Below are 16,794 nucleotides of genomic sequence, written 5' to 3' on the forward strand. Positions count from 1 at the left end.
TTTTATTGTATCGCCCTGGCTGTTCTGGATGGAACTCACACTGTTGACCAGGCTGGCTCAACCTGATAGAGAGCCCCTGCCTCTGCCTCCCGAATGCTAGGATTAAAGGTGTGCGCTACCACTGCCAGCTTGACTTAGCATTTGAAACCACCATCAGCTGTCTATAGCTGTCTGTACTGAGGATCAGAGGTGTCAAGCGTTAGAACCCACTCTTGTCCCCCGGTCAGTGGTGTGTGACCCTTGCTGTGCACTGGCAGGTGGTGGGTGTGGAGCTTCGCTTTGCCAGTGACATGAGAGCACATCTGCCCCAGGAAATAAAGGGGCGGGCCATGATGGTCCACGGATGGCCCCCATCACACTCTCGCCCCTTGTTTTGGGGGCGATGCTACCTTCAGCTGCTTTTGGGGAGAGGGCGAAAGCCCAGGAACCATGTGACAAGCTCCAGGAGGACTTGCATGATGGAAGCCCGCCTTTTCTCCTGCACAGATTCGCCATGTTCAACAAAGTTCGAATTCCTCGCCAGAACCTGCTAGACCAGAGTGGGAATGTCACCTCTGAGGGCACTTACAACACCCCCTTCAAGGTACCAGTGGGCTGTGGGTATTTGCAAACAGAACTTCTCACATGTCTGCTCCAGTGGCCTTTAAGACCACCCTAGGAGCAGCTGCCCTGGGGTTACCACACAGCTCTTTTGGTTAGGTTTGGTGCCTTCCGCAGAGAAGGGATTTAGCCACCATGTTGGTGGGCAAGTGTGTCCTGAGTCTGGCAGCATTTTCTGGCTATACCTGCATATCCATGACTGCTTGGTTAGGGGGCTCCCACAGCACACAGAGGACAACCGTCTTCAATACTATTGCTGCGATAAGACACCACAACCAAGTGGACTTAGAAAAGAGAGTGTTTAAATTGGAACATGTGGTTTCAAAACGTTAGAGTCTGTGGCAGCAGAGGGAAGTGAAGGCACAGCAGCAGAAACATTTGAGGGCTCACATCTTGATTCACAAGACAGAGAGGCACACTGGGAATGACAAGAGTGTTTTCAAACCCCAAAGCCTGACTCCCAGTGACACTTCATCTAATGAGGCCATCCTTCCCAAATAGTTTCACTGACAGTATCCAAACATAGGAGCTGATGGCGGCCATTTTCCTTCACATGGAAAGCTGAATACAGACCAGGTAACCAGATGCGGTAATAACTGAGAGTTTTAAGGCTGTAGGTGGAGATGAACTGTGGGGCAGCCCACAGCTCTGCGGAGGGGTGAGCACACAGACAGACAGTTGGCTGACCCTGAGAACAGGACTCCAGGAAGAGACTTCTCAGGAAGGACACTCCCCAGACAACCCTCACCCTTTGCCTGATGGGAAAACAAGAACGAATCCAGCAAAGGTTACTTAAGAGAAATTAGCCCTGTGAGCGAAGAAGCCAGGCAGGACACACAGTAATATGAAGACAGCCAATTAAAACTCACCATGATGTGAAAGGCTTGAAAGGAAGAATTCAATGGAAGGCCCTGCAGTGTCCTGCTATGGTAGCAGGGATTCAGAGAAATGACAATCAAATGTCCCCAGCTAGAGAGAGAAAGAGTGATGTAAAGGCTTGTTGCTGTTCCAAAGAGGAAAAACAAGGAAAAGCTATCTACTGACCTGTGAGGGAAAATAAGATCGTTGGAGGATTCAGAAATCATTCTTCTGATACAGGTGGATAACAACTGTTACTACCTCGATGCCTCAGGCGCGCCATGAATTTGAACATTTTTAACACCAATATAGCTGTCCTCTCTCCATGAGAATGTGACAGATGTTCCCTGTCTGGAAGACTGCCGTGCACACGACGGATCCAAACAGTATCCGCAGAGCAGCAGCAGGGAGCAAGGACGTCAGGCTGTCCCAGAGCACCAGAGAGGGGCCTGAGCATAGCTTCTGTCAAGCATAGCGAAGGGCAGGATAGATGTGGAGTTGACACGGAAGGCTGGAACACAGTCCCTGGGATCTCGGCAGCTGGGTTTCAAGGAGCCAGTGCACCAGCAGAGTGCCTAGTGGATATGGAGGTCCATGGTGGACCACACTTGCATCTGCTGCCCATCTAGGAAAAGGCAGGACACAGCGCCCTCAGGTGGCCACCAAAGAAGGAGAGCCACAGTGCTTGTCTCCTCAAAGCTCCTTCCTCAAAGAGAGAGCAGCTGGGAGCCCTCTCTTCTCAGTACATCTGGGTGTATGCCTTCTTTCTTTGGGACACTCTCTAAGGCCGCACAACATCGGACTGATGCATGACACCCGTTTTTCTTCCCCAGGATGTCCGTCAGCGTTTGGGAGCATCGTTGGGCAGCCTGTCCTCAGGACGCATCTCCATCATTAGCATATCTGTGGTCAACCTGAAGCTGGCTGTGTCCATAGCCATCCGGTTCTCGGCCACACGGTGTCAGTTTGGACCCACGGATAAGGAAGAGATTCCCGTCCTAGAATACCCACTGCAGGTACTGGCTGTCTGCATTATTTTCTGCTTTCTGTTCTTCTTGGTCCCTGGGAGTTGGTGCGAGATCTCAGGGACTGCCCTGAGAAACAGGACAGTGGGCAGGAGTTCACCTGCCAGGCACCAGGGCCTCGGGTGGGTGGCTTTTAATTAAAAAGGTGTGTATGTATGCTCCAAAGGAGGTGCATGGGAGGAGGAGAGCCAGGACTCTGGTGGCAGGTACGAACCTGCTGAATGTGCAGATGAGGTCACCCTGCTTTGGCAGGGGAGGCTGTTCTGGATCAGGCTATAGTCTTTGACTCTTCTGTCCCATCCCTAAGAAATGGCCCTGAGGAAGCCATTTCTGGAAGCAGCAGGCGACCACAGCCCTTTAAACACTATGGCATTTAGAGCAGTAGAAGGGGCCACCCAGCCTTGCAGCCTCAGAGGCAGCAAAGGGACAAAGCACAGAGGCCATGAGTGGAAAGGCACGTGTCAGCCACCTCCCGTGCTCCCCAGCCAGAGTCTCACTGCCTGTCCTGCTCAGCTGCCCTTTGCAGCCAGAGGGGCAGCCACAGCCCCTCTTTATGGGCACATGGGTCAGGTTGGTGACCTGGTTGCTGTATCTGGCTTAGGCCTTGTGCCGAGTGCTGCATAAGTAGGTGTCTGAGTGGCGGTCAGAGGAAATGAGACAGAATCGCCCTTTCTCTTACTTCTGCCTCACGCTGGCAGTGAGCTTTTCCTGTTTGGGAAGTGAATATTGAAATGTAGTATCTCACCATACCTGGGTGGCCCATGCGCTCTGCTATCATCCGTGTTCCTCATGGTGACAGCCTATTTACTACTCTGGGTACCCAGGGAAGTCCAGTGGTTAAGGAGCTCTAACCCAGGTTCTCGCAGGTGCTGCCAGTGCCTAAGGGGCTGTGATGTGCTGATGGAGTTGGCACATGGCAGCAACTGACAGCCATGGTGGTGGCTTATTGGGGGTCCCTTTCAGGCTCTACCTGTGTCCTCCAACCCATTCTTCTCTTCATCCATTTGTCCACCCAACAGTGAGTGTATGCCTTGTGTGTCAGGTTCTGGTGTGTGAGTCCCTCCACCTCAGGGTAACTGATCACCTTTCACAGGTTCAAGAAATATGGTGCCAGGGCTGAAGAGATGACTTGGTGGTTTAAAGCACTTGGTGCTCTTTCAGAGGACCTGGGTTTGATTCTCAGCACCCACATGGCACCTCACAACCATCTAAAACTTCAGCTCCTGGAGAATCTGACACCTTCTTGTGACCTCCCCGAGTGTCAGGCACACACGAAATGCATATATATGTAATACATGCAGGCAAAACATTCATACACATTAAATTAGCATTTAAAACTAGCGCCTGTCTTGGACTGCATTGGCACCAGGTATCCTTCATTCCTAAGGAAGCTGACTCCAGGTTCCCGTGGTCAGGGCTAGGCCAGCTCTCTGTGCCAGCCGTTCTGGGTATCTGTTGTGTATCTTGTTTCCCCCAGCAATGGCGCCTCCTTCCATACCTGGCAGCTGCCTACGCCTTGGACCACTTCTCTAAGACCCTCTTCTTGGACCTGATGGAGGTACAGCGTGCCCGGCTCAGGGGAGACCACAGTGACAGGCAGGTGAGGCATCTGTTTTGTGATTGCCAAGGCTGAGCAGCCCTGTTTCAGTACCGAGGCCAAACAAAAGCAGCTCGCTGTGGGGACAGAGCCTGTGTGAACTCCCTCAGCTGTCCATCAGCTTGGGCTGTGGCTTGCCCAATGTCTTGCAGTTTGGACTGTGCCCATCACCCCATATCTGGGGGATGTGCTGTGCTGGCAGAGCAGCGCTCCCAGCTTCTCTTGAGAGCATGATGGTGTTCCCACTCCGCACTGCCACCCTCAGAGGATGTCTTTTCATAAACAACCTTACAGAGGTCTGAATCTTCTCTCTGAGTTGACAGCCCAGGCTTTGTGCCAGAAGTGAGCCTGCAGCTCCACTGGGTCAGCTGCTCTGCACAAAGACATCCATTGCTGGCTTCTCTGTAGGTAGCCTATGGGGTTGGTGTTTGGCCCCTCCTTGTGCTACGCCCTGCCCCCCAGTGGAAATCAGATGTCAATGAAAAGACATGGGTCTAGAAGCAGGTTAGTGCTGCAGACTGGGACTATGTGCTGTGTCTTAAACCACCTGACAAATGAGCTGCATTGGAATGCCCGGTGCAGATCTGGAACGAGAGCTGGACCATCGCACATGTTAGCACAAATCCCTGAAGAGGAACAGGCTATTGAGGGGCCAAACAGGCTTCCCCTAGCGAGTCTATGACCTGCCTGTTGACAACACAGTTCTCCTGTTTCTCTTCTTTCTGAAACCCCGTGGTGAAACCCAGCCAGGCACAATGGCAGCTGGAACTGTCCTTAGTTGAGATGGATACTGCTGGCTAAATGGATCGTTTTGTGTAGCAGCCATTGTACCCAATGGAGTAGAGAAGAGGATGTAAAACAGATGTGAGTTTCAGGAGAGAAGACCCATGAGTGCCATGGTGCCGAGACATCACCAAATATCTGCATGGCCATGGTCCTCAGAGGGCGGCACTGGCTCCAGTGCTGTGCCAGTCTGTACCCCTGCTGACTTCTCTGCAGATGGTCTTGTTCACTACATACCCATGAACTTGGTAGGAGCCAAGTCTAATAGGCATTCTCCGGCAGTCTGTGCCTGCAGTGGATATGCTGCCTTCAGATACGTTTCCGCGCAGAGCCGAGATCACTTATTTTCATGCCCTGAACCTGTGCAATGGAGGACGTCCACCTCAGCTCTGTTCTCCTATGCTTCCTAACCCTTTTTCATCACAGCTGGGCTTTTTTTCTTTTGACACCAGTGCTGAGGCTGAGGCCTGACTTGCAGTGCCAATTGGTCTTCACCTCTTCTCACTGGGTTCTCCCCCACAGGCAGAACTCGGACGTGAGATCCATGCTCTGGCATCAGCTGGCAAGCCTCTAGCCTCATGGACAGCCCAACGGGGTATTCAGGAGTGCCGTGAGGCGTGTGGGGGACATGGCTATCTGGCCAGTAAGTTTGGGTTAGTCTGGGGGACATTCTCATCCTCAGCCCTCCCATGGGCTATTGGGCCAGGGTCCCAAAAAGTGCAGCCTATTTTTCTGATAAGGTTTTATTGGGATACAGCCGTACCCACTCTGGCACACACTTCCTCTCAGCCGTACCCACTCAGGTGCACACTTCCTCTCAGCTGTACCCACTCAGGCACATGCTTCCTCTCAGCTGTACCCACTCAGGCACACGCTTCCTCTCAGCCGTACCCACTCAGGCGCACACTTCCTCTCAGCTGTACCCACTCTGGCGCACACGTCCTCTCAGCCGTACCCACTCTGGCACACACTTCCTCTCAGCCATACCCACTCTGGCGCACACGTCCTCTCAGCCGTACCCACTCAGGCGCACACTTCCTCTCAGCCGTACCCACTCAGGCACACGCTTCCTCTCAGCCGTACCTACTCAGGCGCACACTTCCTCTCAGCCGTACCCACTCTGGCACATACATCCTCTCCGCCGTACCCACTCAGCCATACCCACTAGACATGTGCCTAGTACGTGGTTGTGAGTACATGCTCAGGTCAGTGCCTGATGTGGTCTCCATGGTAACTGGGCAGGTTACTCTCACTATTCCCTCAACTTTCTTATTAGAAGAAGGTAGAATTATATGCACAGCATATAGGTCCTTCCAAGGAGTCAGTGCATATAAATGGTTAGAGGACCTGGCCTGTAGCACTGTATATAGTACACCTCGTCAGTGAGTACTAATAGCTGGCTGCTCAACGAGGGCCACTGCTGCTGCAGACAGCACAGTACCACCGACCCTTTAGTGGCCAAAGAGATGATTCAGACTCCTGTGGAGCAGTGGATGCTCCCGTAATAGTCTGGATTTGATGCTCCCAGTAGCCTGGACCAGCCACTCGGCATGTTTTGGTCTGGCCTCCACTCCCCCACATGCTGTCTCTTATTGGCACTAGCTCACAATGGCGTATCTGAGTTATTTATTTGTGTGTTTTTGTCCTTTCTGCAGTGTTCTTGGTAAAGCTTCTATTTGTTGTTATAACTCATAGAAACACATAAACAGTGTAGCTTTGTCCTGGCTTTAAGGAGAATACGGAAATTATGTCTTGTAGTACTGTAGACACAAATGTGATTGGCCCACAGCTCACAACTTAACCATTAAGGATGCAGAGGCAACAACAATGGAAAGAACCACATCAAAGTTAAGTGTCAGCTCTGTGGTTCGACATCAGATCCATCCCAGCTCTTTTTCTAGTGCAGGACGGGGCTGGACCGGCTCTTCTCCCTGCTGGCTCCTCCATCTGCCTCAAAAAGAATGTTTTCTGTCAGAAGAGGTAGGCTGGGGGGCTGGTTCTGGACATCTTACTTCAGGCAGGCCCTGGGCAAAGCACATCCAGTGAAGTGAATGCAGCAGAAGAGTGCCATCAACATAAAGGACATCTCAGAGTTAGAAATTATCTCTTAAATGCTTCATTGAGCTATGGGAGAATAGCGCTATGTCCTGTCTCTGGAGTGGTCCTCATACTTGGTAGGCTCTGTATGTGTGTGTGTGTGTGTGTGTGTGTGTGTGTGTGTGTGTGTGAGAGAGAGAGAGAGAGAGAGAGAGAGAGAGAGAGAGAGAGACTGTTGTTAATCCCAACAGGCAGGAAGGTGACAATCCTCACTGCCACCAACTCAGTGCTGAATGTTCACGTGTCATCCCACAGCCTTCTTGGAGGTCCCTTTTCTTCACTAAGGGTTGTGCAGAAGCATAGCTAGCAAATGTGGGCCAAGGGATCATGGAGAGAGCACTTCCTGTCCCAGGCTATGCAGGGCTACGTGAGGGGCACCTCTTGAGTGACACCATGGTGGTTTTTACAGTGAACCGGCTTGGCAACCTCAGAGATGACAACGATCCAAACTGTACCTATGAAGGTGACAACAACGTCCTGCTGCAGCAGACCAGCAACTACCTGCTCAGCCTCCTGGAGCCTCCTCTCCAAGGTAGGCACCTCTGAGGGAGGCTGAGATCAGCAGGGCACAGGATGCTCTCAGGCTCTGGGGGTTCCAAGCTTGTGGTCAGAAGACTCCTCAAGCCAGGCATGGTAGCGCAGTCCCATAATCTTAGTAGCCCAGGAGCCAAGGTGAGAGCACCTTAAGTTAGAGGGGTACTAAGCAAGACACTGTCTTGCCAGGTAGTGGTGGCAAATGCCTTTAATCCCAGCACTTGGTAGAGACAGGAAAACCTGTCTTGAACCCTCTGCCTCTGCGTGCAAAAAGACACTGTCTCAATAAAGTGTGGGTCATCTGCAGGGTGAATAAAGGTTATCACTTGGTGGCAAAGGAGCTTCCTAGGTGCAGGCCAGCCAAGTAGGGATGCCTAGCCAGAGATGGATGAGCAAGCAGGCCAGGCTCTGTGGGTGGGGACTTTTTGTCTTTCTCCAAAGTCACAGAAGTGTGTGCCCAAGGTGGAGCTCACTTCACAAGCCCTCTCAAGACATTGGACTTCCTGGAAGCCTATCCTGGGATCTTGGGCCAGAAGTTCATGGGCTCCAGCAAGGCTGACTGGTTGGACTCAGCAGGTACTAACTTAGTCTCCTCCAATGCCGTGTGCCTATCCACAGGGTGGGGGACTGAAGCACATAGGCTGGGGTTGACTGTTCATGGGGATGGGTGCTTTTCTGTATTTTCTGTATGGGTGATCTTTGCAGGGTTTCCTTAGTTTTGTTGTCGTGCGTCAATCTTGGGAAGGTCTCCCGGGCAGCCACCTTTCCTGTTGCCGGTGGCTTGATTTTCTGGGAGGAGCCTGGGAAGCAGTGAGTCACATGACCTGAGAATGAGTGGGCATCACTCCAGCCTCGGCTGTGGCCTCCAGAAGTGGATGAGGGTTTTTGACATGCTGAGGATAACCTTTAAGGTTCACAGATGAGCATCCTGCAGCCCTGGATCCTGTCCCGGGCCGTCTGGGTTCTGAGAGTACCAGACACCACCGTCTCACGGTGCAGAAGACCACATCCAACATCAAGCTGTCCCTGCTTCTCCCTGATCCTGGGGGGTCCAGGCACCCTCTGTTTGTGACTGTAACACTCCACCCTCTGCCTCTGTTGTCTCAGGATATCCTCCTTGTCTTTGAATAAGGACCCTTGTCATAGGAGTTGAGACCTGCCCCCATCCCAGGGTGATCTCACATTGTGAGCTGTAACTTGTTCCTGCCTGCATAGGCCCTCTTAAAAAAAGCCAGTCATAGATTCCAGGCCTCTGAACCTGGTAGATATTTGGGGACCATCTGTCTGTCTGCACCATACCTGGAAGGACCCTGAGGAGGGTATACCACCCCGTACTCCAGCTCTGCCTCACCTGCTCCTTGGAACACCTATGGCTGACGTCACAGTAACCTGCAGCTCTCTGCCATGTATGGTTGCATGGTCACATCCTGCGTGACCATGGATGAGCCACTAGGCCTCTCTGAGCCTGTGAGGTGCATTTGCCTGTCTTTTTAATGGGCTCCTCAGTTGAGCTATGAGGATATCATAGCCCGATAGTCTGTGACATTATTTCCCTGGAAATGGGCTATGTGACACTGGAAGTCCAAGCCAGTTGTTATCAGACCCTATTTTCTCCCCAGGAGCTCTGAGCCCTGACCAGCTGCCTAGCAGAGGTCTCCTTGCTCCTTGTCCCTGAAACCTGCAAGCCCTTTGGACCTAGGCCTTTCCCCCCCCTGGATGTGGGACACAGAGAGCATGGACTCCACCATATATCTTTCTGGTCAGAACCTGGTTCCCCTCCAAGGCTGTATGTCCTTGCTCATCAGTGTCCTGCGTCCTGAGTAGTGTGGGAAGTCTGCTTAGGTATGGCAGGGAGGATGAGCAGGCAAGATGCCAGCAACCCACCCTTGGCCCTCCCCTCGCTGTGACTGGCTGGCTGCTACCAGTGAGAACTGTAGGGAGTAGCATGCCAGACTGAGACCTGTGCCAACCTACATCCCCTAGCTGACCAGTGAGGCTGAGGGTGGGAATCCAAGTGCCTATCCTTTCCACCCCCAAAAGAGTAGCCACCGTGTCTTAGCTGGTTCCGAGTGGCTCTGTGATCTGTCAAAGCTGTGATGACAGTGGGAATGCTGTCAATCACACGACACGCACCCCGTCAGCTCCACCTGGTAAAGCGCCTCGGGCAGCTACCCTCTGTGACTGGCTTTCTCTGTCTGCAAAACCACCCCGTCCTCATGAAGACCACCATGGTACACTTGGCCAGTGGTGCTGTCTGCCCAGGGTTACGTATGTGGCAATAGGTGCTCTCAGTTGTTTCCTGTGTCCCCTCCAAAGCTCTCCTGGCAGCCTACCGCTGGCTTGTTTGCTACCTGCTCCGAGAGAGTCATCAGAGATACTGTCAAGAGAAAAAGTCCAGGGGCAGTGACTTTGAAGCAAGAAACAACAGCCAGGTAGGTCTGTTTCACAGTTTACATCCTGTTTGCCCTGGTGTCTGTTTGGAAAAGTCAGTGCCTTGGCAGGCCCCACCCTTGCCTGTCAGTATCAGCCTTGGTGCCCATGGGAGAGAGGAAGGGTGCTGTATTCACTGTGCCAAGTGGTGGCTGCTGGAAATCGGAACAGCAGCGTCTGGAGTGGGGTGTTGGCTGTAAGAACATGGACCCACAGTAAGGGCTTTCCATGGGGCAGCGCCTCCCATGGCCCACCCTCCCTCCTTCTCACCCCTCTGTTCAGTTCTTCTCAGTCACCATCTTTAGTGTGCCTTGGTAGGAATGGGCCGTAGTACTTCCTGCTCTCAGCCCTCCTGACTGGGTATCTCCCGCTCTCAGCAGCAGCATAGGCTTGGGCGCACAGTCAAGCAGCACCTACGTGGATCTAAAATCCTCTATGGGTTTAAAAGTTCTATTGAGGCAGTGCATTGGGGGCAGGGAAAGATGTGCAGTCACCAGCAAGCAGCCAGTTTGGGTATTAGAGAAGGCCACTGAAAGGGTCTTTGGTGGCTAGCCTCCCTAGGGAGGTGATCTGTCTGTGGCTAGAGGGAATCCTGCAGGGCCTGTGAATATTTGCCAGTCTTAACCTGTGGTCCAAGAACAGGGGGGATTTGCACTTCAGAAACCCTTAAGGACAGTGAAGCATTAGCCCTGTCCAGTAGAGCCTGTACTCCGTCATCCCCAGCTACAGAAGAGGACAGTCCCTGCACCCTGGAACCACTCACAGTGCTGTAGTGATGGGCTAGGCATGGGGCCAAGGGAAAGCCTTGGAGTGTGTAAATGCTGTAGCCTCCCTTCATAGGGCTTCGCTTCACTCGGAGATCCTTTTTTGCGGGTGCCCATCCTGTGTCCCCATGCTGCTTAGCCTCATGTTCCTGACCTAGAATTAGCTTTCCAACATGGACCTCAGTCTCCAGTTCCCTGATGTCTCCCCCTCATAGGAGACCCAGTTGGAGTTGTTTGATTGTCCGCCTCCAGCACATCAGGCCTCTGTCCCGTTGCAGGTGTACGGCTGCCGGCCCCTGGCCCTGGCCTTCATGGAGCTCACCGTGTTGCAGCGGTTCCAAGAGCATATACACAGCTCCAGCGTGCCTTCGTCTCTGAGGACTGTGCTTGGGCAGCTCAGCACACTCTACGGCCTGTGGTGCCTGAGTCAGCACATGGCCCTGCTCTACCGAGGTGAGGCTGCTACTCGGACCGCTGTCTGAGAAAGTAGTGGCCAGGTACCTTTCTCTTTGGTGAAAAACCATCCTAAAAGTAGTTCCTGCCAGCACATTCCCAACCGCACAGACCCTTACTGTGTTCCCTGGTAGCTTCAGAGGCCTACATGCCCCATACAATATAGCCCCGTGACTCTTCTAGGCAGCTAGCTCCCCTCACATCCACCTGGAGTGCATCTGGGCACCTATGTGGTCTGATGCTGTCACCTGCCTATCTGTGTATCCCTGTTCCCCCTATGGTTGCATCCCACTCAGCCCCAAGACTCAGGGCCTTGCCTCTCCCATGTCTCCTTAGCCAGGCCTGACACATGCCTGGGGTTTGGGGTGTGTGTGGGGGGAACAGGGAACCTCAGAACTGGTCTGGAGCCGGCATGTTTCTTCCCAGACATCACAGTAGGCTGGTCAGTACTGTGATGCCCTGACATCTCTGTCCAAAAGGCTTCATGGGGCTAAGTGGAAAAGCCATTTCTAATGTACTGTGGCCACAGGGCTGAGGAGTGTGTGACAAGGGTGTGCTTGCAGGTGGCTACATTTCTGGTGAACAAACGGGAAGAGCGATGGAGGACGCCATCCTGACGCTGTGTGTACAGGTGAGTCACCTTTGTTGGGAACCCTCTCTGTCCATACTGTGCAGCCTCTGCTATCATCCTGAGGCTCTCTGCCCAAACTCTGCCATCACCTAAATGTTATTAAACCTCAGTGTGCTTGGCAGGAGTTATTTGAAGGGGAAAAAAAAAACTTGTATGCATTTCAAGAAAGTCCTTGGGCTTCTTCTCCACAGTAGATTGCTCTGTGGGGCTTAATAATAGTCTGTGTGAGGAAGCAGGGGTCGCGGAACCACCACCTCAGCTGCAAGTGTGATAGCTTTTGCAGGAGCTCAGGAGCACTTTCTGCCCCTGTGGCTTCTGGACTTCCTTTCTGGCTTCAGAAAAGCAGTCGGCAGTTGGGCCTTAGGCTGGGGAAGTGCCTCGGGGGACACGCTAACAGCCTGCACTCAGCACATCTGCCAGCTTCCCAGCCTTACCGCAACAACAAATGCTGGCTGTCCCAAGTCAATAGTGACATGGTAGAAGAATGCAAACACACACCCAGGGAATCCAGAACCCAGACCAGTGAGGCCTCAGAGCACTCTGTGCCTGCTCAGGTTTCCAGTACACTGTAGCAACCAGCCGCAGGGCTTTGTTACTCCATGGTTGCCCTGGAGACCGTAGGGTGTCGCCAAGTGGACGGACTTTGTTTCCCAACAGCTGAAAGATGATGCGGTGGCCTTGGTGGACGTGATTGCCCCTTCCGACTTTGTTCTGGGCTCCCCAATTGGCAAAGCTGATGGTGAGGTAAGGGGAATGCCTCCTGTAGCCACTCAGGCTTGGCTGGAGTCTGTGTGGGCCCTAAGGTAGTGAGCAGTCTCGGGTGCCTTCCTGGAAATTGTCACACTTGAGGAGCTTTCTGGGGACAAGAGAAATCAGGTGGTGTCACAGCTCTTTGCCACTCCAGCTCTGTGTCTTGGGTACCATTCCTGTCCAGCCCTTACCCTACAGAACAGGGAAGTTACGCCACTATTCTGGAGTGACATACAGTTCCTTTGCGGGGACTGAGGTCCCAGCCTCCTCATCCCTTCATGCCTGCTCTCCACATGGGCCCTACACCTCAGTCACAGACATGGTGTCAAAGCCATAGATTTGATATAACAGCTACCATTAGCTACCCTGGCCTTGATCTCTGTAGTCAGACATGACCCCATCTGGTCTATTTTTAAACCATGGCATCTTCAAGTTCTCCTTTACCCTGCCCTCCAAATGCAGTTGACTATGCCTTGACCAGTCCAACTGTGGGACCATTGCCCCTCTGTGCCTACATCTACAGCCCCACAGCCCTTGTTTAGCCTCCTGGTGTCCACTTGCTACCAATTTCTAGAATGGTTTGTTCAGAAGCAGTTAGCGGGCTTAGGCCTGTCCATTGCCAACAGCCAGGCATCTGAGATGCAACTTCCTGCCCTGTGTGACACCTCACCACAAGGTGATGCTCACGTAGACAGACATTCGTAGCCTGGTGTTCTGCAGTGCCTTGCTACCTATTGGGCTGTACCCTTGTTATTCTGGAAACATGACTTTGCAGGGTATCCCAGCTGTGTGCTTAAAGTCTGATGGTTGTGAGCTGTGGGACAGGTTTAATCTTACCCACTCCAGGGCCACGGTGGCCTTCTGTGAGCTGGGGATCAATGATGAGGGCATGAAGTCCACTGTCCTCAAACAGCACTCTGGACTCAGTACTTGACAAGCCTGTAAGGGTCCAGACCCCCAAGATTGGCACACTCAGACTGTGTGTGCATTGGAGTGGACATCTAGGAAGCAGATATGAGCCAGCTGGGCAGAGAGTTCCCAGATGCACCAGGAGCACGTACAGGCAGAACCAATAGCCCACAGAGCATGTACCACACTGTTTTTATGATCAGAGTCTAAGGTGCAAAGAAGCCTGCCATGTGGTTCATGTACAGCAGAGGCAGCTATGGACAGAGATCTGGGACCTGTGTTAGAACTGATGGACAAGGAACTTTGAATATGAAGAGAACACTGGGGAGTAAGGCTTGGGTCTCCCCGAAGCAGATCAGCCTCTCAGGCATTTGCAAGCAGGACCTTCTTTGTAGGACCACCACATGCAGGGCCTATTGCCTACAGAAGGAACTGGAGCACAGGCTTCTGGTCAAGAACTGAAAGAAGATGAAATGGGGAGGCAGGGACTTGTGTTTCTGAGTGCTGCAGCTCAGTCCGTGGCAGCAAGGTACTGCCCGGCAGGGTGACTGCACACACCGTTCAGCCTAAGGGAGCGGTGCTCTTCCCAGGCCCTCCCAGCAGACACAACTTCAGGAGTGCAAGCTCAGCTGGAGATCTGAGATAGCTCTGTGGCAGTGCGGTGCTCAGCACTGTGGAATGTGGCCAAGGTCACACCTCGTGGGTTAGCAGTCCAGGTCTGCTGTGCAGAAGGGCAGCTTCATGGCATGGGGCCGTCTGAGCCACCTTCTCTGTTGTGGCTCTGCCCTAACCGCCTCTGCCCAAGGTGACCATGTATGTAGCAGGTGTAGGATCTGGCCAGGTGTGATCTGGACCCACCTTCTGGATAGCATCTATTCTACTGCGGAATTGAGACTAAGAACAGCTAATACCCCAGTGGGGCCATAGAGGACCCAAATTCCCACCCTTGCCGCAGCCTCCTTCTCTTCAGCCACACCAGGCTTGTGCATCCTGAGCTGTAGGGTAGCTGGGAACAGGGCTCAGAGAAGACAGAACATGGGAGGTGAGGGTGGAGGTGGGGGAAGGGTGCAGATGTAGGAGTAGCTGCCATGGGAATATCCCAGAAGGGGATGGTCCCCATCAGAATTGCTTTTATGGCATTTTATAATCAAGTTTGCTTAATTACTTCCTACTGGAAAAAATAAAAGGCTTATATAAATTAAACGTACATCATCATAACATTTCCTAAAAAGTGACAGTGGAGAATTTCCTGTCCTCAAGACGAGAGGGCATCACACTGGCCACTTGTCCTCTGAGGACTCTGCTGGTCCCTGCTCTTCAACTCTACCTGGTGTGTCTTCTGCAGCTCTATAAAAACCTGTGGGCGGCTATCCTGCAGCAGAGCGGTGTGCTGGAGCGTGCCTCCTGGTGGCCCGAGTTCACTGCCAACAAATCCGTGGCCGACAGGCTGAAGTCCCAGCTGTAGATACAGTTGGAGGGGTGGTTACAGCAGGAGCAGCTGATCCAGAGGCCTGGACCAAGACACAGAGCTCCAAGAGACACCCATGCTGAAAACCACTTAAACTAAACCTTCTCCTTGACCCTGGTCAGCCTGTTATACCCATCCTCAAATGGGTTATTTGCAAGGGGTTTGCACAGTGTGTCTCCCTGAGGGCCTTGGAATTTAACAAAGGACTTTGTTACGCTATCTTGAGACTCAGATAGGAAAGTAAAGTCAGGGCTCACAATGAAAGCCTTCTGCTCAGGTGAATTTTGGGATCCGGGGAAGATTTTTTGAGATGTTCTCTTCTCTCTGCTACTGCCTGATTCTTTAACCCTGCTGTGGGGTGGCCATATTTCTGTTTACCTGTGTCATTTACCGCTCTGTACCATGGACCATCAGAATGATGTAATTTGAAGATTTTTATGGGAAAACCCATTTTATTAGCTCCTTTGGTGGCACCAGGAGTTTCCAGTGAGGAAAGTGCTCTTGCAGAAGACGTGCATGGTGGTGGGGATGTCCAGTCTGCTCACCACAGACACCCTGCTGTGTTAGTGACTGCTTGGCAGTGGCTTTAGTCCTTTTGTTTCTGTTCCCACCAAGTGTCCCTCAGCAAATTCGCACATGGCATGACCCTGCTACACTGGCCATAGCCAGACCCTCATGCAGGCACATGTCGCCATCCCTTCCTGCCATAGGGAGGATCCCACACCATTAGCATTTCTGATGGGCTGGTCTGAGACCCAGGTGCTTGCTGAGCCCCAGAGCCTCTCTCTTTACCACCTGCTCTTGGTCAGCCATACTGCCCCAGCCCCCGCCATGTCTCAGCCCCCTCCCAGAGTCCTACCCCAGTCCAATAGGGACTGACAGCTGGAGTCTCTGTAAAACATGAGGACCATGTGTTCATAGATGATGCCCTCCACCTGGATCTATGGCTTTCCCCAACAATGAGGGCTAGGTCTTAGGTCCCCTTGGGTCTTCCCAGCTCTTGGGGTCTGTACCCTCCCACCCTGCCACGCAATGGTCACCTCAGCCACCTATTCACCTGACCATACTTTTGTGTGGGAGCTTGGTTACTGTACTGTCTGATTGGGGACTGACCAGTTTGTCACAAGAAGTGTCCATGGTCAGTAGAATGCTGCATTAAGATAAGTCACATGGTCCCCAAGGTCAGGCAGTCTGACTGCAGAGTGCCTGAAGGTGGGCCGAAGTGCCAACAGATTTCAAATTATAGACAAATGGATCATTAGCCTAGCTTCTGGGGGAGGGAGAGTCAGTTTTCTTGAAGAGCCACTGGTAGGTTGACCATGCTCCATTGCATGCCCACACATGCAAAAGCATATATGTGGCACAGAGTGGACTTGATGGCTTTTTTTTTTTTTTTTTTTTTTTTTTTTTTTTTTTTTTTTTTTTTTTTAGTTTTGTAATGTATATCCTGGGCCCTGTTCCTGTGCATGCACACTCCCCTCCTCTGTCCCAAGTGTGAGGCAGGTGGCATGTTGGAGCCTATGGGCAGAGGCCACATCATTGAGACAAACTTGTTAAGGTCCCATAAAAATGAAACATTTGTAAACAGCAGAAAATATTTGAATAATTGCAATAAAGTGTTGAAATCGAGGCCCTGCTTTCTCCTCTTTCTGCCTGCAAAGCCAGTGCCCATCCCTGGGTGCTGTTGGGCAACAACAGAGTTCAAAGAAGAAAAACATGTTTCTGGTGACCTCACACCTCTGGGAGTAACTGCCACCTTTTTCTCATTTACTTGAGTCATAAGACACAGAGCCTGTTCACTGTCCTATGTTTTTGACCTGCCAGGTTCCTTCCCTCTACCCAGGAGAAGTTGGAGCAAAGGGAGTGACCTGCACTGTGTGGTCCTCCACTCCCAA

The 16,794-nt window shown here is 52.3% G+C and overlaps 1 protein-coding gene across 1 annotated transcript; it reads left to right on the top strand.

Annotated features, from left to right (window-relative positions):
* Positions 1–328: 328 nt before the first annotated feature.
* Positions 329–16,529, top strand: Acox3 (acyl-CoA oxidase 3, pristanoyl). Its single transcript, XM_031341629.1, has 11 exons — positions 329–583; positions 2,292–2,474; positions 3,961–4,083; positions 5,386–5,506; positions 7,370–7,492; positions 7,936–8,070; positions 9,811–9,926; positions 10,967–11,141; positions 11,705–11,772; positions 12,430–12,516; positions 14,777–16,529. The coding sequence occupies exons 1-11, from the start codon at positions 344–346 to the stop codon at positions 14,894–14,896; spliced, it is 1,491 nt and encodes a 496-aa protein (XP_031197489.1). The 5' UTR covers positions 329–343; the 3' UTR covers positions 14,897–16,529.
* The last annotated feature ends 265 nt before the right edge of the window (positions 16,530–16,794 follow it).

This window comes from Mastomys coucha, unplaced genomic scaffold (assembly GCF_008632895.1).
Source record: "Mastomys coucha isolate ucsf_1 unplaced genomic scaffold, UCSF_Mcou_1 pScaffold22, whole genome shotgun sequence".
NCBI classification, from domain to species: domain Eukaryota; kingdom Metazoa; phylum Chordata; class Mammalia; order Rodentia; family Muridae; genus Mastomys; species Mastomys coucha.